Source organism: Rhinolophus ferrumequinum, chromosome 21, assembly GCF_004115265.2.
Source record: "Rhinolophus ferrumequinum isolate MPI-CBG mRhiFer1 chromosome 21, mRhiFer1_v1.p, whole genome shotgun sequence".
NCBI classification, from domain to species: Eukaryota; Metazoa; Chordata; class Mammalia; order Chiroptera; family Rhinolophidae; genus Rhinolophus; species Rhinolophus ferrumequinum.
The window spans coordinates 42,397,843-42,422,361 of record NC_046304.1 but is presented as its reverse complement, the minus strand read 5'-3'; the positions used below and the strand labels follow the sequence as shown (position 1 = coordinate 42,422,361).

At 52.8% G+C, this 24,519-nt stretch overlaps 4 protein-coding genes across 8 annotated transcripts in view; 2 read left to right on the top strand and 2 right to left on the bottom strand.

Moving 5' to 3' along the window:
• The first annotated feature begins 767 nt into the window (after positions 1-767).
• Positions 768-10,512, top strand: SMARCD2 (SWI/SNF related, matrix associated, actin dependent regulator of chromatin, subfamily d, member 2). The gene is given in 15 exon segments (XM_033090513.1): positions 768-1,301; positions 5,730-5,892; positions 5,895-5,913; positions 6,111-6,153; positions 6,280-6,345; positions 6,347-6,409; positions 7,181-7,336; positions 7,735-7,830; positions 7,972-8,073; positions 8,223-8,384; positions 8,536-8,633; positions 8,809-8,944; positions 9,127-9,249; positions 9,388-9,489; positions 9,564-10,512. Coding segments are annotated over 15 exon segments (1,605 nt in total). The 5' UTR covers positions 768-1,079; the 3' UTR covers positions 9,618-10,512.
• On the bottom strand, positions 10,482-14,783 carry PSMC5 (proteasome 26S subunit, ATPase 5). The gene is given in 13 exon segments (XM_033090515.1): positions 10,482-10,673; positions 10,778-10,827; positions 10,830-10,863; positions 10,955-11,064; positions 11,145-11,247; positions 11,351-11,541; positions 11,643-11,769; positions 12,041-12,271; positions 12,351-12,407; positions 12,575-12,672; positions 12,984-13,053; positions 14,018-14,089; positions 14,646-14,783. Coding segments are annotated over 13 exon segments (1,221 nt in total). The 5' UTR covers positions 14,670-14,783; the 3' UTR covers positions 10,482-10,619.
• An 11-nt stretch (positions 14,784-14,794) lies between these two features.
• FTSJ3 (FtsJ RNA 2'-O-methyltransferase 3) lies at positions 14,795-22,547 on the top strand. Of its 2 annotated transcripts, none has more exons than XM_033090512.1 (21): positions 14,795-14,916; positions 15,220-15,312; positions 15,480-15,585; positions 15,867-15,913; positions 16,035-16,114; positions 16,546-16,645; positions 16,736-16,930; positions 17,009-17,124; positions 17,241-17,345; positions 17,431-17,531; positions 17,774-17,854; positions 17,938-18,081; positions 18,212-18,347; positions 19,400-19,581; positions 19,707-19,824; positions 19,905-20,182; positions 20,458-20,543; positions 20,631-20,730; positions 20,841-21,024; positions 21,101-21,195; positions 21,280-22,547. In XM_033090512.1, the coding sequence occupies exons 2-21, from the start codon at positions 15,246-15,248 to the stop codon at positions 21,470-21,472; spliced, it is 2,514 nt and encodes an 837-aa protein (XP_032946403.1). In that variant the 5' UTR covers positions 14,795-14,916; positions 15,220-15,245; the 3' UTR covers positions 21,473-22,547. The 2 variants fall into 2 exon arrangements, with proteins under 2 accessions (XP_032946403.1, XP_032946402.1); XM_033090511.1 differs by lacking the exon at positions 14,795-14,916 and adding an exon at positions 14,999-15,150.
• Positions 21,957-24,519, bottom strand: part of DDX42 (DEAD-box helicase 42) — a 31,079-nt gene continuing 28,516 nt past the window's right edge. For all 4 annotated transcript variants that reach the window (XM_033090507.1, XM_033090509.1, XM_033090508.1 and 1 more), the window contains 2 exons: positions 24,207-24,308; positions 21,957-23,544 (listed from right to left, as the gene is read on the bottom strand). In XM_033090507.1, coding sequence (XP_032946398.1) covers positions 22,834-23,544; positions 24,207-24,308 — 813 coding nt within the window. In that variant the 3' untranslated portion in view covers positions 21,957-22,833. The remainder of the gene's footprint in view (positions 23,545-24,206; positions 24,309-24,519) is intronic.

The following is a 24,519-nucleotide window of genomic DNA, read 5'->3' as shown; positions in this document are numbered from 1 at the left end:
GGGAAGAAGACCCCAGACCACCAAGCGGGTAGGCTCCAAGGCATAGCTGAAGCACTTTATTTTGAATACCTTCTGATACATGTCAGTGGTTTCTGAAAAGGTGTTTAATTTTTGAAAATTAGGTGCTATAAAGCCTAGAGAAAGACCTTATTTAACTGCGGGAGTTTTCTCATAACGCAAAATTCCTTCGCCTAGAAACATTTCCTGTGAAGTACTAGGCTTCCTTAAAGTGAAGCATAGCCACATTAAAAATATGCGATAAGAACTTGGCACTTGGCCAAGTCAACCCTGCGCACAGCTGGACCGGGTCTGGGGCAGCCCATGTTCCTTGGCAGGTCTAAGCCACCAGGACGGACTTTTAAAGAAAGTCAAGTTGGCAGCTCTTCTGCCCCTGAGAGCAGCTTTAAGTTGAATCTTTAATGCTGAAAATGTAGAAAGGAGACATGACAAGACTATCTCGAGGAGCGTGGCCGGGTACCTAGGCGAATCGGCTACAACGCGAAGAGGGCAGCGACTGTGAACTGTCTTAGCCCTAGGTGACCTTCGACCTCTGACCCGGCGCCTCGCCAGGTATTTCCAAGCGCAGCTTCCGCCCCCGCCCCTCCCGCGAAGGGCCGGCCTAAGAGATGTGGGCGGGGCCCTGGGGCTGGCAGTTAAGGGCTGTGCCTGTTAGGGGCGGGTCTCGCGAGGGGCGGGATTTGAGGAGGCATCCTAGCATTGGGCTGCTGGGTATAGGCGGGGCATAGTGCTGGGCTGGGTTGGGCGGAGCAGGGAGTTAGTTGCCGCCTCTGGGTTAACTGGACTCAGGCGGCCAAACCTACGGAGGCCGGGGGCGGTAGACAGACCTGTAACAGATCCCGGATCCAGGATTTCCCGGGCAGGACCGGAATCAGGATCGGCCCTGCCCCAAACCTGGTCTGTGAGGAACTCGCGAACTTGGATTAGGAAATCCCGGAACCCGGATCAACAAACCCCAGAACCCGGAATTTAGATCGGAAAGTCCCGGAGCCCGGAACACGGAACGGACTCGGCACGGAGCCCGGAATCCGGATCGCTGTACTGCCGGACGGGACTGAGCGATGTCGGGCCGTGTTGCTGGCGGGTTCCCGCTGCCTCCGCTGAGCCCTGGCGGCGGCGCGGTTGCCGCGGCTCTGGGAGGACCGCTTCCGCCAGCGGGACCCGGCATGCTGCCGGGACAGGCTCTCAGGGGGCCGGGGCCAGGGCCGGCTGGAGGCGTGGGGGGCCCCGGGGCCGCCGCCTTCCGCCCCATGGGCCCCGCGGGCCCCGCGGCGCCGTACCAGGTGAGGAGGACGAGTGGGGTGACAGCACCACGAGCACGCCTTTGGCAGGGGGCGGAGGGGGTCCTAGGGCAGCCTCCTGGACAGCGGGCACAGGGGCCCTACATGTGGAGCACACGGGACAATGTAGAGGGAAAAGCCAGGGACCCTCGGAATCGGCTAGGTGGTGGTGGAGGACTTCGCGGGGAGGGTAAGAGCAACTCGGTGGAGGGTTTAAAGCAGTTGGAAGGGTCTGGGGGCTTCCTTAGAACAGGAATTCTAAGTACCTGAGAGATGGAGGAGTTGTGGGAACTAGTGAGTTGTGGGCGGGTGGGTTGAGAACTCTAGTGTAGATTCTAGGGTAGGGGGTCCTGGGAAGTGATGAGAAAGTTTCGGAAAAGGGCCCTCACCGAGAAACCAGGGTTACCCTGCATTGGCCTTGGTCCCACTCCAAGTGTGCTCTGTTTTTTCTAGTTGGGAACTGGCAGAGATCTAGCGTGTCTGAGATGGCTCCCAGCTGCTGGTGGGGAGGAAGAAGGGCCTACTTCCCACGGGCCATGGGAGGCCTAGGATAGGACCAGGGGACTCCAGCATGTGCAGTGGAGAGTCGGCTCCTGGGTCAGGCCCAGGAGTCCTTGCACGGGATGACTCTGGGTTAGACCAGAGACAGTGGTGATCAGGCCTGAGGGAGAACAGCCCGCCTGGCACATTCTGGGCAGATTCTCTCTTTGGCTTTCTGCCTTGTGTAGGTGTCCAGGAGCTGATTAGTCTGGATGAGCAGAGAGGCTCCACTGAGTACTGCTGCTCTGGGCTGAGGAGCCTGTGAGAGTTGCTTCAAAGGGTTCTGTCCTGACCCCTGTGGGGTTTGGCTTTGAAGGGAGCTTCTCAGGTTGCAGCTTGAAAGGCCACTGGGAGGCAGAGCCTGGGTCCCTGTGTGAGGAACTCAGCCTGACTGTGCTGGTGGGGCTTCGCAGGCCCCCAGTCCGTTGTTTCGGGTTGCCCCAGAATGCTTGGGAATTGTGCCCATCCTTTTTCCTGCTCCCTCTTTACTTTTATTTAGCCTTTAGGTTCTAACAATACCATATTCCAACCCATGTACCCAGCCTTTGGCACTGGCTTCTAGCAAATTGGAAGGAAGGAAGGAAGCTGGGGCTTCCTATGTTCTCTCCTCATGTCTCCAGGTAGAGGTCCCAGAAATAGATCCTCATAGAGTCGGGTATGCATATCCCCACCAGGAGCCCTGGGTCCTCACTTTCTAAAGAGATTCTTAACTGAGGTCAGTGATTTTTCCCTCTTATTAACTCATTCTCTCTCCTCTCTCTAAAAAACAAAATAAAACAAAACAAAGGGTCTGGATATTGACTGAGCTAGACGGGGTTGTGACTCTAGCGGGGCCTGTCTTTCTCATCTTGCTCTCCCCATTGGGGATTCATGAGCCCCAGGTATCATTGAGGGATGCCTGCATCAGTCCTCCCAACCCTGGGCCAGCTAGCTGAGACCTGGCCTGGGAGCCTCCCTGTGGGCCTCTGGCCTGGGAAGGATCTAAGGAATGGATAGGAGTCTCTCCAGGTTCCTCATCTTGTGACCCTTGGGAAGTGGGCCGTGGGGAAAGCCCGAGAGGGTGGATTCCACAGCAACTTGTAGGGAGTGGCCTCGGGCTAGTGGCAAGGCTGAGCCAGCTGGCTGGGTAGCCCTGGGCTACTGGGGCTGGGGACAGAGGTGAGGAACAGGAAGGCACTGAGCCTCTGCTTCCCTGGGCCTCCCATCCACCAGGGTCTCATGGCCTCCACCTCCTCCTCTTCCAGGGAGAGGAAGTGGAAGTACATGGGGGGAGGAGGACTCAGTTTCTTTTGCCTGAGTTTGAAGAGGATCCTGTTTGGCCTCTTTCCAAGTCCAGTTGTGTGACTTAAGGAGAAGGGACTTGGGATCTGAGGAGCAAAGGGGTTCCTGTCTGTTAGGGTGCATGAAGTGAGCTGGAAAAGCAAGGATTTTAGGGCCCAACTTGGGCAAATTAGGGGAGCCTGTTGAAAGAAAAGTGATGATCCACTTGCCTACACACACACACACACACACACACACACACTGCTGGGTTCACTCCAAAGTGTTCAAAATATTTTCTACTTATGAAGGGGTATGTTCTTTTTCTAGGCCCACAGCCCAGCCGCCAGGAGCACCAGGGCCACCGGCTTAGAGGCAGGGCAGGGTGTGCCCTCTGGAGGCAGCAGCATCAGGCCCAGCTTCCTGCCCCTGTTGTCCTGGGTGCTGGGGTGGGGGGCAGTAGAGTAAAGCTTAGGGTGTGGGCTGGTGCTAGGCTAAAGGGGAAGGAGGTCGCTGCATGCTTCTAGGGTTCAGGGCACTGAGCCAGGTGGGCCAGGCCCTGCCACAGGTGGGGAGTTACGGAGTGTGAACGTTCTGGGCTGAGTTCTTTTTTCTTTTTTTAACCCCTGGGTTGTTGTTTGGAAGAGGAAGAGTTACTGGTGTTTCATGGCCCAGGTGTGGAGCTTGGCAAGGCCAAGCTGGGACTTCATGAGCTGTAAGCAGCTTTCCCTTGGGCCCCTTCCCCCTCGTGGAGGAAGCCTGGGGCCCTGGGTAGCTGGGGCTCTGCGCCTGGGAAGTCTGGAGCAGATGTCTGGGAGGGGCCTGTTCCAGGCCTGCCTGTGCTGCCTGGTCTTGGGACTTCCTGTTACGGGAGCACCTGCCTAGGTCGGGGGGTGGTACCGTGGTGTTGTGAACGCCCTAGTGCGTTGCCTCTTAGGGACCACAGAGCCCTAGCTCACATTCTGCAGGATTCACTGCTTCAGTGGTTCCTCCCCTTTGGACCAGGCGCTGGGTGGGAAAAGCTCATGTCTAGGATGTCTGGAGGCTGGGCTTCCAGCTGTGGCCACACTGATTTTTTTCCCTGTCATCTCTGGCCATGGCTCATTAAGGCAGAGAAACAGTGTGTCTTTTGCCTTTCAGCAGCACAGAGGAATCTCTCCCTGATGAGGACAGACTTGTGGCGGACTCTTGAGGTCCCAGAGTCCCCCCACGTTTAACTCTTCATTCTCCCAAATGCGTCCTTCCCACCCTACTCTTCCTTTCCCCTTCCCCACGTCTCTTTGTCATGGTTCTCTCCATCTCTGCATCTGGTCAAGAATCTGACCTTCTGGCGAGAACATGGCTTTCATTCTCGATGAAGCGGTGGTGGAAGAATCTGATGTCCGTGATGCTGGGGCAGGGGTCCTTTGATTTGGTGTGAGTCCCCACCCAGCCTGGCTTGGTTGGCTGGTTGTGCTGGTTGCATAATCTGGGCCCTGGGGCCAGCCCTGTGAAGCTGCCAGGGACAGTGTGTGCGAGGCAGAGCTGCCAAACAGGCCTTGCAGACAGCAGACATGGGGGAAGGGGGGCGGCGGGTTACTCACAGATGGGCTCCACAGAAATGTTGGGGAGCTGGACATCTGTGGGAAATCCTTCTGCAGGCTTCTAAAGAAGCCACTTCTGTCACCCCGATCCCTCTGCTGACCCTATGGCTCTGATCCTTGCATCCCATGATAATCTTATCGCCATTCTCCAGCTTGGGGTTGCGAGGGCTGCGTTGAGCCAGGTGGTGGTGCATGGACCACGGTCAGAGTCCAGGTGCCAGCTGCTCTCTCTCCCAATAAGCCACTCAAGAGCCACAGCTTCCCTTTTGGGATCTCCTGGCATAGGGGTCGGGGGCTGGGCAGTAGGGAGGTGAGAGAAGGGTCCAGTTCTGGCTTGTGACTAGGGGCCATATGGTGACCAGATGGTCTCTGTACTCTGCCTGTGGCCACTCCCACCAACTGGGACATGCTCCAAGCCATCCTGTTGCAGCTTGCTCACCTGGGGTGCCGTTGCCTGATGGGCTTGCCAGCCCATTGTACTGCCTTTCCCCCCTCAGTCACACCACCAGGCTGGCAGCAGGGGTTGGGTGTTAGGGCTCTGCCTGGTCAGCCTGCTCATCACACTATATGCCGCTGCCTGGCTGACACTGCCCCTGGGCCTCCCAATGCTGTGCTTCTCCCTCAAGTGGGGGGAAGAAGAAGGATGGGCATGCTTGGTGGGGTCATCTGAGGACCTCAAGAGTGCCTCAAAGCTGACTGGCCCCAGGAAGCAGGGGGATAGCCTGCTGGGGCTGGAAGGGGCAGTGGGCCCTGGAAACCTCCCCTAGGCTCTTGCCTCTGCAGGCAGGATTCTCCTCCCACGCCCTCGGCTCTGCAGGCCTCATTCGCTGGCACGGCTGCCAGGGCAGTTGAAGGGGGCGGGGCAGGTGTGGTTTACACTCTGCTCTCAGGCGCCTGCTCCCCTTTGTTCCTGGCACTCCAGCCGGCCTTGCCTCTGTGGTGTGCGGCTCAGGGCTAGACCTGGCCAAGGAGAGGGATGGAGGGAGTAGGCTATGGGCCCCATAGGGCCCTGCCACTGACCTATGCACCTCCATTGGCTCACTTCCCTCAGCGGCCTGGCATGTCACCAGGGAGTCGGATGCCCATGGCAGGCTTGCAGGTGGGACCCCCTGCGGGCTCCCCATTTGGCACAGCTGCTCCACTTCGACCTGGCATGCCACCCACCATGATGGACCCATTCCGAAAACGCCTGCTTGTGCCTCAGGCCCAGCCCCCATGCCCACCCAACGCCGGGGGTAAGACTGTCCTGTTTCTCCCATACTACCTATAGCACGGCTATAGTGGTAAAAGAGGGCTTCCTTCTGTCCTAAGAGCTCCAATGACTGAGGAAGATTCCTGGTTCTCCTGGGAGTGGGTTCTGGGGACTGGAGGGATGGGTGGGGGGAGGCCCTTTGGACCATTGACCTCTTAAACGGGTTTCTGTCCTCCCCAGGTTAAAAAGGAGGAAGATGGCAGATAAGGTTCTACCTCAGCGAGTGAGTATGTTGGGAGGGGGCTGGCTGTGGGTGGAGTCAGTCTCCCCCAGCCACGCGATGGGGGAGGAAGGAACCAAAGCTGCAGCTGAAACAAGCTGATGAATCCTTCTCACTTTCTTTCTGCAGATTCGGGAGCTTGTCCCAGAGTCTCAGGCGTACATGGATCTCTTGGCTTTTGAGCGGAAGTGGATCAGCTGGATCAGCCATTGCTCGCAAGCGGATGGAGATCCAGGAGGCCATCAAAAAGCCTCTGACGGTGTGTACAGCCCTGGCCACTCCCTGGCCTGGTTTTCCAGGGGCCCAGTGAGTGTGTGCAGTGGGCTAGAGCAGGAGTTTCCACACTGCAGGGTGCAGCCCATTCGTGGAGCAAGAACTGTTTAATGTGGTAGGCCATCGTGTTTTTAAGGAAAGATGAAATAGTAGAAATCATAGTAACTCTTCAGTCAGGTACTTACCACAGTAGTAAAGGTGCTATTTCATCACATTTTTGTTTCAGATATTCATATAGATGTGTGTGGATCCTGGGTCATGATATAAAATGTAAATCGTGTCGACTGTGGTCAGAAGTTTGCAAGGCAAGGCTAGAGGGTAGATGAGGGTAGTTCCTGTCTCCTTCCCCGTCCCTAGAGGAGCTTTTTCTTTTTTACTCTTTTCAAAACTTAATCATCTAGAACAGCCCCCCGAATGGTGAAGACTTTCCAGGAGATGAGGATATTTGGGGGCCCTGATGGGTGTTTGAGTTTTATTTACAATGAGCCGGAGGCTTCTGATTTACCCAGTAGCACCTGGTATGTCCCTGTCACACCACTGATCCCCCTGTGTTGGAACTGTCGGTAGTGCATCTGTCCCTCCCTAAAAGGGTGAGCTCCTTTAAGGCCAGGACTGAGATTTCCTCCGCCTGATTCCCGCTGCCTGGCGCATAGTCACTGCTCAGTATCGATGCTGAATGAGCTTAGGCAGGAAGATGGGGCAGAATTGTTTCCCAACATGTTGGTCCACCTCCAGCTGGTTGTCTTTCTCTCTTCAGCAAAAACGAAAGCTGCGGATCTATATTTCCAACACATTCAGTCCCAGCAAGGCAGAAGGTGACAGTGCAGGAACCACAGGGACCGCTGGGGGAACTCCAGCAGGGGACAAGGTGGCTTCCTGGGAACTCCGAGTGGAGGGAAAACTGCTGGATGATGTGAGTTGGGGAAGGAGATATCTGGAGGGGAGGTGGCCCGTGTGGGTGGAAAACTGGGCCCAGACACTTGGCACTTGTGGGGAAGTCCTGCCTGAGGGAGAGGGCAGTGCTCACGCCCTGCACAGCTTGTGTGGTTATCACAGCAGTTTTCCTGAAGATGGCAGTGTCTTGAGGAAGGGGTACCCTTTTCTAATTCACAAGTCCTTTATTGGCTAGCGGTGATGCCGCACAAAGAGCCCTTCCTCTGCTTCCATTCTCTCCCTTTTCCCGGCTTCCTTCAGGGCCCAAGAATCCTCAGTGCCCTGAACTTCAGGTGAAACAGTATTCTTTTGGGGGCATAGCGTAGCTCAGCTTTGAGAACTCAGCAGCACTCCCCTCTCACCCCCTTCTATCCCCAGCCTAGCAAACAGAAGAGGAAGTTCTCTTCATTCTTTAAGAGCCTTGTCATTGAACTGGACAAGGAACTGTACGGGCCTGACAACCACCTGGTGGAGGTGAGAGTGGACCTGGGGCATGGGAGCACAGACTGACATGCCAGGTGGGCGGAGAAATGGCCTTGGTCCCCTTGGGGGCCAGGTGTGTATGTTCATGCCCACCCCCTTGGTGATGAGCTTGGCTCCCCTCCTCCCTGCCAGTGGCACCGGATGCCCACCACCCAGGAGACAGATGGCTTCCAGGTGAAACGGCCTGGAGATCTCAATGTCAAGTGCACCCTCCTGCTCATGCTGGATCATCAGGTGACAAATGCTCTGGGGCCATGTCTGGGGTCACAGGGATTCATCTGGGGGACAGGGGCAGGTTCCTATGGTAAACCCTTCCTGTGCCTGCCCTATTCTTCCGCTTTTCACAAGAACCCCGCCTCTGACTTCCTTCTGTGCATCTTCAGCCTCCCCAGTACAAATTGGACCCCCGACTGGCGAGACTGCTGGGAGTGCACACACAGACGAGGGCTGCCATCATGCAGGCCCTATGGCTTTACATCAAACACAACCAGCTGCAGGACGGGCACGAGCGCGAGTACATCAACTGCAACCGTTACTTCCGCCAGGTTAGTGGACGCCATCCCCCCTCGTCTCACAGCCGGTCTTGCCTGCTGCGCTAGAGCCCCCCTGGGCTAGTTCTGGGCCACATTCCTCAGCGACCCTGGGGTGATCCACTTCCTTCTGTATCCTCAAAAGCATCTTTGGTATCCTCTCCAGATCTTCAGTTGTGGCCGACTCCGTTTCTCAGAGATTCCCATGAAGCTGGCTGGGTTGCTGCAGCATCCAGACCCCATCGTGATCAACCATGTCATCAGGTGACTAGGAGTAGGGATAGGAATGCTTTTCTGACAGCAATTGACCTCTGGCTGCAGAAGCCAGGGAGAAGCCGCAGGTTTGGTTTCTTGCTCCCCAAGTGTATGGAGGTTTGGCCCAGGTGGGTGGCATAGATACAGCTGTGCTCACCCTTCCCCTCCCGTGTGCTGCCTGTAGCGTGGACCCTAACGACCAGAAGAAGACAGCCTGTTATGACATTGATGTGGAGGTGGACGACCCACTCAAGGCCCAGATGAGCAATTTTCTGGCCTCCACCACCAATCAGCAGGAGATTGCCTCTCTTGATGTTAAGGTGGGCCCTCTGCCTCCCCAGCCTACCTCTGGGGCCCAGGATGGAGGTGGGCAGGCTCTGTCGGACATTTCCATGCATGTAGCACCCAGGGATGGGATTTGTATCCAAGTCCTTTGGGGTTAGGCCTGGAACAGACCCCCGAGGGGTGAGGGCCAGTCTGACACATGTACCCTTTTCCCCAGATCCATGAGACCATTGAGTCCATCAACCAGCTGAAGACTCAGAGGGATTTCATGCTCAGCTTTAGCACTGACCCCCAGGACTTCATCCAGGAATGGCTCCGTTCCCAGCGCCGAGACCTCAAGGTGAGTCCCTTTCCTGGGATTGATCTGGATTAAGTAAGCTCTGGGTGGTTTTACCCCCTTGGTTATTCTTCCAGTTCCAGGGGCAGATTGGCTCAGGGGTGGGAATTTTGCTATGGCTTTCCTCCTGGCTCTTTGCAGATCATCACTGATGTGATTGGGAATCCTGAGGAGGAGAGACGAGCTGCTTTCTACCACCAGCCCTGGGCCCAGGAAGCAGTGGGGAGGCACATCTTTGCCAAGGTGAGGCTCTGCTGTGTGCCCTCTTGTGGTTGTGAGCAGCAGAGGCCTGATCTGCCGCTCTCTCCCTTTTGCAGGTACAGCAGCGAAGGCAGGAACTGGAACAGGTGCTCGGAATTCGCCTGACCTAACTGCTCAGGGACCCTTCTTCCCAGCCCTGGAGCTATCCCCTCCTCAGCCTGGAAGGGACCACCATCTGGGGCCGCAGACACGTAGGATAAGGATGGGGTGAAGGGTGTCTCCTGTCACCCTCTGCTCCCCAGCTTTAGTTTCTTAAAGATAGTGATAGGATTCCTTGTTGCTTGGTCCTCAAAGCCGGCTTACTTACTTTACGCATTGGCTTTAATTGGGTTCACAACAGAGGCCTCCTCTGCCCCCTGCAGGCAGGCCCGAGTAGTACTGCTGGAGGCCGTGCTTTGACATTGTAACCCAGACTTTTCAGAACCAAAGGCCCCTGGCTTTGCTTGTTTACAGACTTCCCCCTTGGGTTGAGTGTCTGAGCTGGCTCTGGGGAGCTGGGCGAGGAAGAGGGGCCCAGCTCAAATTCTTTCTAGCATTTCTAAACCAAAGTTCTTCGCCATTCCTACCAGCCCAGCCTTGCTGCTGGATTTTTTCTTTCCTTTGGGTATTTGCACTATTTGGGGAGCAGGTTTTTCTATGCGGGAGCCACTTTTTTGTACAGGGGGTAAGCTAGGGTTTTTCAGGGAGCCCTATTTGGTGCTTCCTTCCTTATTTTCTTTCCTCAATCTATGCAAGCGGCTCTGGCGGCCGCCATCATCTCCTGGGATGCCAGAGGGCTGCCACCCAGCTCTTGGGCACAGGGTGGTGGAGCCTCCTAGAAGGAGATGCTCAAGTTCTCTGGCATGGCCCGAAGTACGGGTGTGCGTGCTTGGTGGGGGCAGGGGGAGGTGGGCAGAACTCTGCTTACCCTTTGGAGCTTGGTAAGAAGGGTGGGCCTAGGGCTTGGCAAATGCCAGTTCTGGCAGGTTTGGAAATTTCCAAATAAATCTTTGTTTATTGGTGGTACCCAGACCTGGTCATTGAATAGTGCAGCCGCTCATTAACAGACTGAAGTCCTACAGGGCTTGTCCTGCAGAGCTTTATTGGAGGGATCCACAGAAGGGACATCCACCTCACTTCCATAGCTTCTTGATGGACATGTTTTTCTCACTATCCTTCTGCATGACCTGGAGAGAGAGAGAGCATTAAGTTACAAACTGGGTGAACACAGGCCCTGTCCCCCTGCTCCAGAGCCACCCTCAGCAAAGGCAGAAAAGATGGGAGCCTGTACCTTGGCTACTGCCATCTCAAAGTCCTCCTGTGTGACGTGGACTCGCCGTCCCGCAGGGCATACATGCCAGCTTCGGTACACACACCCTGAGCAGGGAAAGGAAGACAGAGGTGTTGCTGTGCCCTTGAACCCAGAGCCTCCTACCTCTGCCCCCTTTCCCTTGGGCTCTCCAATTACCTTCACTTCAGCCCCTGATGCCCCTGGCATGAGCTCAGCGATTTTTCTCAGGTTGATCCCACGGGTCAGGTTCATTTTTCGAGAATGGATCTTCAAATGTCCAACCGAGCCTAGAGATGGGAGAGGAAAAGACCTGAGTGAGCCCCACCACCTACCCACAGCCAGAGCCACTCCCAGCACTGCCCATCACGAACCTCCTCATTAGGGGGTGGAAATTCAATTTTTCTGTCGATGCGCCCTGGGCGAAGCAAAGCCGAGTCTAGGATATCAATCCTATTAGTAGCCATGATAACCTGAGTACAGAAAGGGTGTGGCATCAGCTAAGTCCTTCCTCAGGCCTCTCCTCACTTCACCCAGGGCCTTCCCTGGCTCATCCCATGGCCGACAGCACCTTACCTTGATATTCTTGGTGGCCTCAAAGCCATCCAGCTGGTTGAGCAGCTCCAGCATTGTGCGCTGCACTTCACTGTCCCCTCCAGAACCCCCCTCCAGCCGTGAGGAGCCAATGGAGTCAATTTCGTCCATGAAGATGATAGACGGAGCGTGTTCTCGTGCCATGACAAACAGCTCCCTCACCATTCTTGCCCCTGGGTCGAGGGCAAGCTGGCGTTACGGAGCTGATGAGCTTCCTACCCTAACCTCCACCCCCTCACTTCCACTTGCTTTGCATGTTTCTAGCCACAATTACCTTCCCCAATGAATTTCTGTACCAATTCAGAGCCAGAGACACGAATAAAGGTGCAGTCTGTATGATGAGCCACAGCCCGGGCCAACAGTGTCTTCCCAGTACCTGGGGGTCCATATAGAAGCACTCCCTGGAGAGAGACAGCAGGACTCAGGGCAGAAAGCCAACCCCACATTTCATCCCCAACATTTACTGAGTGCTTGCTCTGCTAGACCACACCAGACGCTCAGGGATACAGACAATGAACACCAAGGTCCCTTCTGCAGCTTGTATCCCAACGGCCTCAGCACCCGGCAGCACCTCTGTCCCAGGCCCTCTTCAGCTCCCCTGCACCTCCCGGACCCGTTTGGCCTGTGGTGTACACAACAGCGTGGTCCCCCCACAGAAGCCCTGCTCCTCACCTTAGGCTGCGCAATGCCCAGCGCTTCAAAGAGCTCAGGATGCTTAACAGGCAGCTCGATGACTTCTTTGATCTCTTTGATCTGCTTGTCCAGTCCGCCAATCATCTCGTAAGTGGAATCTGGCACCTTCTCCACCATCATCAGGGACACCAGTGGGTCCACCTTGTTGGGCAGGATCTTGTGCAGAGTGTAGCTGTCATTTCTTAGAGCCACCCGGCAATTGGGTGTCACCTGGGCGAGGGGAGAGCATTTCAGGATCTGGTGTGGGGACAGCTGACCCCAAGGTCCCCACCTCACCTGCTGTACTCACATCATTGATGTCAATGTTCTTGTCCACGTCCACGACAAACTTGCCCTCAGGATGTACCTAAAGAAACAAGTGCTGAAGCCCTTCCCTGATAGCCACCAAGTCACCAACCTCACCCAGGGAGATCCACAAGTCCTAGAATAACGTGGCAGAACAGCGTCCTCACAAGGCTACACACAAAGGTCTGGGAATGCAGCGGGTGGTCCCTGGGGTCATGCTGCCTTTACCTTAACTAACACTTTCTTCTTATCCATGGCCCGGACCACTTCCCCTACATAGGAGCCCTGCTCCTGTAGCAGCTGTAGCTCTTCCCGCAGCAGACGAACTAGATGGGAAACACATAGTGGTCACTCAGCTTCTTTGGTGTCCCCTCCTCCACCATTCAATTCAATATGCATGAACTAAGCACCATTTTGAAGTTCTGAAGGGAAGGCCACAAAAAGTCAAAATTCATGTCTTCAAGGTGGTTACAATGGGGCTCGGGAGAGAGCTCTGCACGTGAACTTTGTAACAGTGCAAAGCATCACCTTGGACTGGGGGAAAAAAACGCCAGTGTGAAGACTGTTCAGCGAGATTTGAACAGTCAGACCTCAGACCAACTGCCCACATGCAGCCTTCCCATCTTTCTCTCCTCACCTTTTGCATTAAGCTCATTCCTTTGTGCCTGCAGCCTCCGGAGATTTTGGCTCTTATCATTCACAATCAGCTATGGAGGACAAGAAACAAAGGGCAGAAAACAGGTTAAGATCTTAGCCAAGACCTTCAGAGGCTGGTATGAGCTGAGTGAGGAAAGAGCACAGGGCACCTGCATGTTGTTTCAGATTCTCCCATATGATTCTAACGACCCTGGCCTGCCCTCCAAGAGACCCTCTGGAGCCTAGGGCAGCCATCAAAAAATGCTGCTTGTCTAACACTGGTCCAGGAATAACAAACCCTATTGGAAAAAAGTTACACCTGGCTCATGTAGTCAATTTCTTGCAGGACAACATATCAACATGCTAGAGTGGGAAGATCTCTTGAGTCAGAAGCCTAAGTTCTAGTCCTCCTGCTGCCAATAAACAGCTAGAGAAAGCTAAGGAAAGCCATTTAAAAGGTCTAGTTCTGTTAACAAACTGCAAGTGGGCATAGCATCACCCACCTTGCTTCTTTTTAGGACTGTTGTGAGAAACAAATGAAATCACATGTAAATAAATTTCAAAAATGATAAATCAACTATAATACCTATAAATGTACCTGGAATTCAAAAATATTCCCTGTGGCATTCCTCCATCCAATTTATATCATTTTCCTTACTTCTATGGTCCCCGTTCCCTCTTCAGGGAGCAGTGGGTCACCCAATTCCTTTTCATTCAGTCCCATGAAATCAGTCAGCGTTGTCCAGACTCCTCAATTCTGTCTTCTGTTACACTCTCACTCTGTCCCAACCCCTCTCTGATAAATCTCATCTGAGCCCCTATCTTCCCTTTTATTGGATACCCTCTCAATCAGGCTTCTTCCAAAAGAAATGGCCCTTGGCTAGGGGTACCTTTTCTGCTTGACTCTTGAAGGGGTAACAAACTATTACTTCTTCCACTGCGCCTCCCAGTGGAATTATATGGATTTGTAAAAATCTCCATCAATTCTTCATCCCCGCTTCTAGTTCTCTCTGGACTTCTGGAGTCCGTCCTTACCTGCAGTTCTTCAATCTTGGACAGATAATATTGGCGGAGTCCACTTCCTGCCTTCCCCTCTTCCAGCTCCATCTGAAGACACAGTGTAATTATTAAACAACAGGCTAGCCCTCCAAAGAATAAAACCACCTCCAGTTTGGACCTTGGAGGTTTAAGATCTGGGTTCCAAACCCTCACTCCAATTGTTCAGAACCCTTCACTTCCTCATGACTAAACTAAAAGCAGACTGAGAATGCCGCCTACTTCATGAGACTTGCAGGAGGATCAAGAGACGATATACACAGAAGCGCTTTGTACCGAGTTAAGCGCATAACAGACCCGAGGTGTTATTACTAGAGGCGGAGCCAGTAGGAAGGACGGGTGCCCCGTCCCCTACGACTCGCTGATGGACCCGTTCCCGCTCCCATTGCTCCTCACTCCGCTTTCACTGTGTCATCCTCTCTTGGCCCTGCCCCGACCCGCCGGGCGGCGCTGACACAGCAGATCCGGTCCCAAGCAGGACCCAATCTAGACTGGTCCATCCAACCCCGACCCACCCGACCCTCTTTCCCCGGCCGGCGGCCCACCTCGGATCACGCCTGCTCCGCATCCAGCCCCGGTGCCCGCCCGGCCGCCGCCGCCGCCATACCTGCTCTGGCCCGTCAAGCGCCATCTTTCCCCTGTCGCGGAGAACGCCGGCATTCGGCCGCCTTGGCGCGCAGGCGCAGAAGCAGGGCCTTGGAGGCCGAAGACCGCGGCAGAGAAGAGTTCCGGGTCAATGGGCGGGGTGTGCGAGAGACGCTAACAAATAACAGGGGCCATGATAGGAGGGGTCTACGCGAGGTCGGGAGCTTTCGAAGGGGCTGACGAGAGCACAGAACTCCTAAGAGTTGCTCTCTAGAAACTCTGTTTTAATCCAAGTAATATGCTCCCTTGGTCCCACCTTCCAACTTATAAAAGCCGGCGACAGAATATATAGATAGCTTTTTTTAGTGTGTGTGTGGCCACACCCCAAATGGCGGAAAACGGGGCCCCGGCGCAAGCGGAAGCGGAAGTACGTTTGGTGCCTCCATGTGCCGTCCAAGAGTGGTGGAAGCGGCGTTGGCTGGTGTTGAGTGGTGTGGTTAGCTACAGGGCAGAGTGTGATTGCCTCGGTAAGTGGGGAACGGACACCGGAATCTAGTGCTTAGGGAAGAGACGTTCCAATTCTCCTTTCTCCCTAGGTTGAGTGACACTCCCCCGTTCCACCATGGGCAAGAAGGGTAAAGTCGGGAAGAGCCGGCGGGACAAGTTCTATCACTTGGCAAAGGAAACTGGTGAGTCTGGGTTCGCGCCTTCCGCGAGCTAGCGAACGAGCGACCTTGTTGAGTTCGTCCCCCTTTCCAAACATGAGTTTCTCTTCCGCAGAAAGGGTGGTGGGTGGTGAGTCTGCAGAAATCCCGCTGGGAAAGCACTCCGCGGACTTGTATTTTGTCGCCCCCAGGTTATCGTTCCCGCTCTGCCTTCAAGCTGATTCAGCTGAATCGCCGCTTTCAGTTCTTGCAAAAAGCCAGAGCCTTGCTGGATCTGTGTGCTGCGCCAGGAGGATGGTGCGTAACAACCAGCACCTGTCACCTCTGACAGCCAGCTTTCTAGGTTCCAGCCTCGGGTGACTGAAAGTTGCATTGGGGGAGGGAGTAATAACAATAATACCAGCCTCGATTTCTCTACTCCTCAGAACATACACTGCAGAGAAAAAGTTTGGAAGTGTACATAGGACATGCTCTGGCCACTGCGCTTGGCCCGGCTCCTAACACTGGGGGTGACAGATCACATTGCCACAGGTAGAGGGACAGTCCTAGGTATTTTAATCTTTATTCGTGTTTTATAGGTTGCAGGTGGCTGCCAAGTTTATGCCTGTGTCCAGCCTTATTGTGGGTGAGTGACAGGTGGCTCTCCCAGGTGTTTTAGGGGTGGGAGTATGAGGTATTGTGTTCTACATTTCCTTTCTCCCTGCTTGAGGCAACATTTTGGAATACTTGGACCTGATTTCTTTCAGGGGTGGACCTGGTTCCTATCAAGCCTCTTCCCAATGTGGTGACACTCCAGGAGGATATCACGACAGAACACTGTAGGCAGGTGGGGGAAATCTCTTTCTTCCTGTCCCCTTTATATGTAAACATCCAGTTCTGTGCCACTTCCCACCCAAATCTTCTGAAGGCAAGATTTTTCCTGTTTACCATGGTTTGAGCAGTGCCTGAATGATGTCTGTAAGCCGGGATATGCCTCATGTCTGTTCTACCTTTTATTTGGTCAGGAACGAGGTATTTGAAATTAGAAGAAGTGCAGAGATTTTAATGAAATCCTTTCCAGTGGACTTACTAGTAGACCATAAGCTCCATGAAGACGTAGACATATCATTTTTGTCATCATATCCCTTGTACTTGGTGCACTATTTGGCCCATGGTGGGCACTCAACAAATGACGGGGTGGACAAATGGCTGAATCGGGGACTCCATTTGTAGCCATTCCTGTGTTTCTATTGCCATAATCTCTTTCCCTCTCTATAGGCTTTAAGGAAGGAGCTGAAGACCTGGAAAGTTGATGTTGTGCTCAATGATGGGGCCCCCAACGTCGGGGCTAGCTGGGTCCATGATGCTTACTCACAAGGTGCCAGGAGTCGGGCATGGAGGTGAGGGTAGAGGTGGGCATGTCCTCTCAGGCTGCAGAGGTCTTCAGCTAACCATTTCTCTCCCACAGCCCATTTGACACTGATGGCTCTTCGTTTGGCTTGTGATTTTCTGGCCCGAGGTGGCTGCTTCATCACAAAGGTTTTCCGTTCCCGTGACTATCAGCCCCTACTATGGATCTTCCAGCAGCTGTTCCGCCGTGTCCAGGCCACTAAGCCCCAAGCCTCTCGCCACGAGTCTGCAGAGATCTTTGTAGTCTGCCAGGGTGAGCATCACTTCTTTCTCTCTTGACTCAGTTTCCCAACTCCCAAAGCACACTTTCTGATGTATCTTATCATCTTAGGATTCCTGGCTCCTGACAAGGTTGACAATAAATTCTTTGACCCCAAATTTGCCTTCAAGGAGGTTGAAGTCCAGGCCAAGACTGTCACTGAGTTGGTGACTAAGAAGAAACCAAAGGTGCATTTGGGGAATGTGGCCACCCTCAGTTCCTAGAACTCGGGAGATTGGGTCTGGAGGGTCCTGACAGACACCCCAGAAGGGACTGCTCAACCTTCTTTATTTCCCTCCCTAAGGCTGAAGGCTATGCTGAGGGTGACCTCACTCTCTATCACCGTACCTCAGTCACTGACTTCCTCCGAGCTGCCAACCCTGTTGATTTCCTCTCCAAAGCCAGTGAAGTGAGTCCCCAGACTTGAGGTATAAGGGAACCCCTGAGACATGGCCTAAAAATTTCCTTTGACTTTTACTGCTCCTCCCAAACAGATCTCGCTAGATGATGAAGAATTGGCACATCATCCAGCTACCACTGAGGACATACGGGTGTGCTGTCAGGATATCAAAGTGCTGGGGCGCAAGGAGCTTAGGTATGCAGTGGGGTGGGGGTGGGTGTAGGTGCCAGGAGCCCCAAAGGCAGGGAAAGGCCTGTGAAGGCCATGACATTGGATCTCTGGGAATAGGATGCTGTGTGCTGGGCTAGAGGTTTGGGGTGGGGTCCTGAGCCTAGGGCTTACATGACTCAAACATGAAATTTGGGGTGTAGGCCTAAAACAGGAGGGGCAGAAACACAAAGGGAGACAGTAAGGTCAGTAATGGTATTTCTGGGCAGGTCCCTGCTGAACTGGAGGACGAAGCTTCGGCGGTTTGTGGCCAAGAGGCTGAAAGAGCAAGCAAAGGCACTGGACATCAGGTGAGGAGGGGACTAACGCAGGGTAAGGGTGTTAGAGAGAAGTGCCTGGGAAAATAACCAAAGCCCTGGGATTGTTGTGTCAGCCTCAGCTCGGGAGAGGAAGAGGAAGAAGGTGAGGAGTCAACAGCTGGGGCCGTGAGGCAGCCCTCCAAGGAGGAGGAAGAAGAGGAAGAGCTGAACAGGACCCTGGCAGAGATGAAGGCCCAGGAGGTGGCAGAATTAAAGAGGTGAGGGCAGCTGGGGAGGAGCTTGGGGAAATCCCCGCAGAGCTACGTATATGGAGAGGGGGGAAAGAGAATGAAGGCATGGATGGGGAATCTTCAGAGCTGGGCAGGTGTAATTCCTCACACCCCTCAGGAAGAAAAAGAAACTGCTGCGTGAGCAGAGAAAGCAGCGGGAGCGTGTGGAGCTGAAGATGGATCTTCCCGGGGTTTCCATCGCAGATGAGGGGGAGACTGGCATGTTCTCCTTGCGTACCATCCGGGGTCACCAGGTGAGGCAGGGCTGGCATAGATGAGACAGATCTGTTTGGGTATTTGAAGGGGGGACAGGGATTGGATGTCTGTTTTCTTAAGTGTGTTGCATGATCATGTCTCATGGTTGCTGTCTTCACCCATAAATATATGACTTGGAGAGGGGAGACTGGGAAAGAAACAAGAGCCTTGTGTCTCCAAGGCCACACCTTTGGAGGATTATACAACACATGATGAAATTAGGAAGATTTATGAGTGTGACACAGGTTTATCCTTACAGAACTAGAACCTAAGAATGTTATATACATGTATGCATATGAGATATAATATGTAAGAATATAAGAACCAAGAGGCAGCCTTTGCAAGAAGCTAAGTTAGTCGATGCAGCCAGGGGCTCTGGGTGACCAGCACGTGTGATGGAGGGTTTCTGCGAGGGGAACAACGTCCTCCAGTACAGTGAGACCAGGTTAGCAGCTTCGTGCACTTGGCCACGGGATGCTGCTTTCTGCTGAATACTGGAGACTGCTTTTCCTTACAAAAGCAGTGTCACAAGCAAAGTGAGCTTTTGGAAAACCAGGTCATCTTTGATGTACAGCAGCAGCAGAGCATAGGGGTCCTGGAGCAGATTACTAGTTAGCCATTCTTTGCCTCGGTTCCCTTATCTGTAAAAGAGAATAGAACCTATCTGCTTACTAGGGTTTGGGGGAGGAATAAAAAAATAAGATGCTGCCTGAGCCTTTAATTCAGTGGGAACAAATCAGACCTGTAGCAGAAGGTGATGAGGTGCCTTCTAAGAAAAACCAGCGTTTTAGAACATTATGAGTTGATGCTGTATCGACTATAGGATACTTTTCTATAAACCTATTTCTGCTACCATTGACGACGAGACAGCTGACAGTGACCTAGCCTAGAATGGGATGTTTTAACACAGCCCATCACTTCCCTGTCTGTAAAAGGGGATAACGTATTTGCCACGGTGTATTTCCTAATGTTGCTGAGAATAGTTTAATGGACACAGAAAAAAAAGCAGTATGTTCCTCTAAGTACCCCTGATCTGTTTGTCAAACTTTAGTTGTTAGAGGAGGTAACACAAGGGGATATGAGTGCTGCAGACACGTTTACGTCTGACCTGCCAAGAGACGACATCTACATATCAGATGTTGAGGATGACGATGACGCATCTCTGGATAGTGACCTGGATCCAGAGGAGCTGGCAGGAGTCGGAGGACCTCAGAGTCTAAAGGACCCAAAGCGGTAAGGTGGGGGCTGGGGTGTGCAGGATAGAGGGCCGACCCTGCAGCTCGAGTGCTGAAGCAGAGTTGGTGGCAAGCAAGTTCTCCAGGGCACTGACGCTCCACGCACTTTGCTTGGATCTACAGTGTACGATTTGCAGAAGCAGATGATAAAGAGGAGGAGGAAGAAGAGAATCCACTGCTGGTACGACTGGAGGAAAAGGCGGTCCTGCAGGAAGAACAAGCCAATTTGTGGTTCTCAAAGGTCAGAGGAGGCTGGGGGCCAAGACAGACAGGGAATTGGCATTCCCAGGAAAAGGGTGGCTGATGACTCCCCCATCACAGGATGGCTTCCGGGGAATTGAGGATGATGCTGACGAGGCCCTGGAGATCAGTCAGGCCCAGCTGTTGTACGAGAGCCGGCGGAAGGGGCAGCCGCAGCCGTCACCACCAACACCTTCACCACCTTCCAGTGTGAAGACAGAGAGAAAACCTCCCCAGTGCCAGGAGGAGGCCCCTAAGGAGGAAGAGGCTCCATTGGAGACAGAGGGAGCCACCAGCCCTGGGGGGCAAGAAAGAGATGACAGCTCAGACAGTGATAGCAGCAGTGAGGATGGAGAGAGGTGAGCGATTGCAGCTGATGGGAGACGGGATGAAGCGGAAGCAGCGGTTATAACCATTTCTGTAAGTTGGGGTGTTCAACCTCGGCTGTAGATCAAGAGCTTTAAAAATACTGATGGTTCTCATTTAAGTGGCCTGCAGTACAGCCTGGGTGGCCGGATTTCCAGAAGTTCCCCAAGCAGTTTTAAGTAGGAACCAGGGTCACAGTGAGGAGGAGTGGGTCTGAGTGGTGTGGGGAATGAGTGGGGCATTCACGCACGGTCCTTCCCTCTTCCAGTTGGGAACCACACCGCGGTAAGAAGAGAAGCCGTGGGCCAAAGTCAGATGACGACGGGTTTGAAATAGTGCCTATTGAGGACCCAGGTGAGAGTGGGTCTGCACCCAGTGGAATGGGAGGGGACAGTGGAAATCCCAGTGTGGGAATTGAGCGTGGACTTGACTCCTCTCTAGTTAAACATCGGATACTGGATCCTGAAGGCCTTGCTTTAGGTGCTATTATTGCCTCTTCCAAAAAGGCCAAGAGAGACCTCATAGATAATTCCTTCAACCGGTAAGGGGGTCAGAAAATCCTGAGAAGTGGCCCAGGGTGGGGTGGGTAAGTGGTGGTTTCTTCTCTAGAAAGACTGGAGTGGTCATTGGGCTGCTGTCCTCTCTGCCTAGGTATACATTTAATGAGGATGAGGGGGAGCTTCCAGAGTGGTTTGTGCAGGAGGAAAAGCAGCACAGGATACGACAGTTGCCTATTGACAAGAAGGAAGTGGAGCATTACCGGAAACGCTGGCGGGAAATCAATGCGCGGCCCATCAAGAAAGTGGCTGAGGCTAAAGCCAGAAAGAAGCGGAGGGTAAGTAGTGGGGCTGCTTGAGATGGGTGGGTGGGGCAGGCGTGGGGAGGCCAACCTGACTGAGGTCCTCATACAGATGCTGAAGAAGCTGGAGCAAACCAAGAAGAAGGCAGAAGCTGTGGTAAATACAGTGGACATATCAGAACGAGAGAAAGTGGCACAGCTTCGAAGGTAATGGGGAGGAGGTCACCCACAGGTACACTGGGGTTAAAAAAAGTGGCAGAAAGCCTCTAACCTGTTTTTCCATTTATACAGCCTCTATAAGAAGGCTGGGCTTGGCAAGGAGAAACGCCAAGTCACCTACGTCGTAGCCAAAAAAGGTGTAGGCCGCAAAGTGCGCCGGCCAGCTGGAGTCAGAGGTCATTTCAAGGTGGTGGACTCAAGAATGAAGAAGGACCAAAGAGCACAGCAACGGAAGGAGCAGAAGAAAAAAAACAAACGGAAGTGAGCAGTCGGCAGAGCCTCTGAGAAGGCAGCGTATGGACTGGGAGGGACAATTCGCTGCGGCTGCGCATTCCCGCCCTACCTTCGCCTGCATGGCAGTCATGTGAAGAGAGAGGAGGGGTACCTAGAACTCATGGTGGTACCGAGTGCAGAGGAGGGCATCCTCTGCCTGAAGGAAGGTTTGTTAATGCTCTGCTGGAGTGTCCTGTTAGTGCTATAAAAGACCCCACAACCTTCCACGAAGAATGTGGGGACTAGATGAAGTCATACCTGTTTTAAATCACGGGGAAGTTGTGTTGGGGTGGCTTTTAGTCCATTCCTGGGCAAGTGGGCCTCTCAAGTCTTCCCCCATCCTCTTCCATTATCTGAATAAAACCATGGTGGTTGATGTCTGACAGTTTAGTTCCCATTAAGTGGTAACTCGTGCTGCACTGTTCTCAATCGTAGTTTACTGACTCAGGAAGTAGAAATGACAAACAATCCACAGGTCCCAGTAGTAAAACATTTACTAGAGCAAGCAGAAAGGAATGCACATCTTAAAGAAAACTTCACAAAGTCACAAAATTCAAAGTACGTATATTTCTTTTATAAACAAGATTGGGAAAAAAAATCATTTCAGCAAAAGATTTTTCTACCATGTGGCAAGTTAAAAAAAATACAATGAAACTGGAGAAGACAGTTAAAAGCTGTTGGGTTTTTGTTTTTTAAATTTAGCAACACTTCAGACCTGGAGCAATCCTGTTTTTAGGATCATCTTTTCCCCTTCCATGGTAGCCGCTCTGGGTCAGGCAGGCTGCTGCTTCCGGTCTCGGGGCTGGATACAAACCTGGCTGGGGAACCTGAGCTTCAACTCCCACTTGAAATCAGACACCTCCTTTTCCTACAAATGTCTGGAAGCTCCAAAGTGCTTCCCAAATATCCCTAACACTGTAACGGATTGGGTTTGCAGAAGCCAACTCCTAAAAGGACTGCCTGGCCACATAACTAAGAAAAAGAATTTTACTTGTAGATGTTTATATAAGGTGACATTTTAGTAAAAAATATACACTACATATAATACAAAGCTAGAGTGAGTTTTGCACCCTATAAGGCCCTTCCAAGGTATTCTCATCTGACCCTCATGACAACTCACCCAGAGCCAAAAGAAGTTTCGAGCTCACTGCTTCCCAGGACTGAAGCAGCTTCCCCGAGAAAGCATCCAAAAAAAAGGATTCTGATGAAGGGGTAATGTCTCCAAGCTCCAGCTATCCACTAAGGGCAGGGGGTCCTTAACACCTTGGGCCCCAACCCAGCCCTGAGACACCTAGTTATCAAAAAAAATCTTTCTCAAATTTAAAGACAATTTCACACTTCAGCACATACCATCTAACTGTCCCATCGACTTTTCTTGCGCTTGGGAGGCTCAGGAACGGCAAAACCATCAGCTGTCTTATCTGTCTTGCTGTCCACCTTGTCCATCTTGCTGTCCACCTTTGGGTCCATTCTGCTCTCACGGTTACAACCTTCTTTCCTGCTTTCACCATTCCGACCATCATTTGCACCTCGGCTCTCTCCGTGTCGGCCTCCACCTCCTCCATGCCTGTTCTCCCCATGACGATGACCATCAGCATGCCGGCTACCGCCGCCGCCGCCGCCGCCTTCTGGGTAGCGGTATCCGTCTCCATGGCGACCACCATCTCCGTGACGTGGGCTGTCGCCATGCCGATTGCCACTGCCACTCTCTCCATGACTATGACGGCTGCCAACCCGGGTCTCAGTATATCTCTCTCTCTTCCCATTGCCACCCCCAATTCCTTCTCGGCTGTTACTCCCTGAAGCTGTGTTGTTGACTCCCTGGGCTCCAGCAGTAGGATAGGTCACCGGGGCACTGCTAAAGTTCCCAGTATTGCCAAAGCCTGGGATGCCCTTGGTGGCACTGGCAATGGGGCTGTCAGGACTGTTATGGCCCTGCTGAGCTGAATTAGTTGGAACAGAATTCAAGCTCCCTGCACTTGTCCATCCACTTGCCCCAGCAGCAGAACTCCCAGCCTTCTGGTTGTTTAAGCTGGCCGCAACAAAGTGACTCTTGTACTGAGACTAAAAGAGACAACAAGAATAGCTGAATAGGTAAAACAGTAAGTTCAAGGAACTTGAATGTATAAGCTTGGCAATGATAAAGTATACAGAAACTTGTGTGTTCACACACGGTGCTACCATGCTGGCCTGGCCTTAAGCAGCCAGATGGCCCCACGATCCCATGGTTTCTCTGCTCCTCTATTAATTGACAAAGAATCAATCTTGGGACCGAACTGAAAGTCTGGAGATGGTAAAAGGTGCAAACGAAGGCCAGCTAGCTAATTGGAGGGGTAAGTGTAGAAGGAAGATAGGCTCACAGTTCACAAGAGGTACAGAATCAAACTTGGCTTAAAAATGGCAATTCCGCTCAACCAGATTATAACAGCCTTGGAGGTGGGCAACACTAGGCTATTGGGGCAGCGAGGGAACACCAACCCTGCTGTAGTACAACCGTCCCGGGCTTGGGGTGTGATTGAAGCCGACGGCCAGCAAGAAGGGTTTCTCTGGTCTCTATACCTGCATCTCTAGGTAAGCTATGGTCAAGTTTATCAAAACTGAAAGCAGTGAGAAGACTCTAAATCCAGCACCAAACCTACAAACCCAGCTACCATCTCAAGACTAGGCCGCTTTGGCACTTTCTAAGAGTTACTATTGAAAACTTTTAGTTAAATGTTATCTTAGACCTGGAAAGCTGCTTTCATTGCTGTCAGCCGATCTCCCATGGCTCCTGTGGAGGGCTTGTAGGCCTCATAGTTGCTCATTACATTGTTGTTATTTCCTCGCTCCTAAAAAATAAACACACCCATGAGGATGAAAGAAAAGCAGGAAAGCCCACTCACTGCCACAGATTGGGCCTCAATATACTGAAAACTCGAGTGAGAGCTGCAATGGGAACAGGATATTCTTAGAAAGTTACTAGAAATGAGGTTAGATTATGCCCAAAGCTGATTATGTGGTATTACTTATATACACAAAGAAACATGTTTATGTAATTAT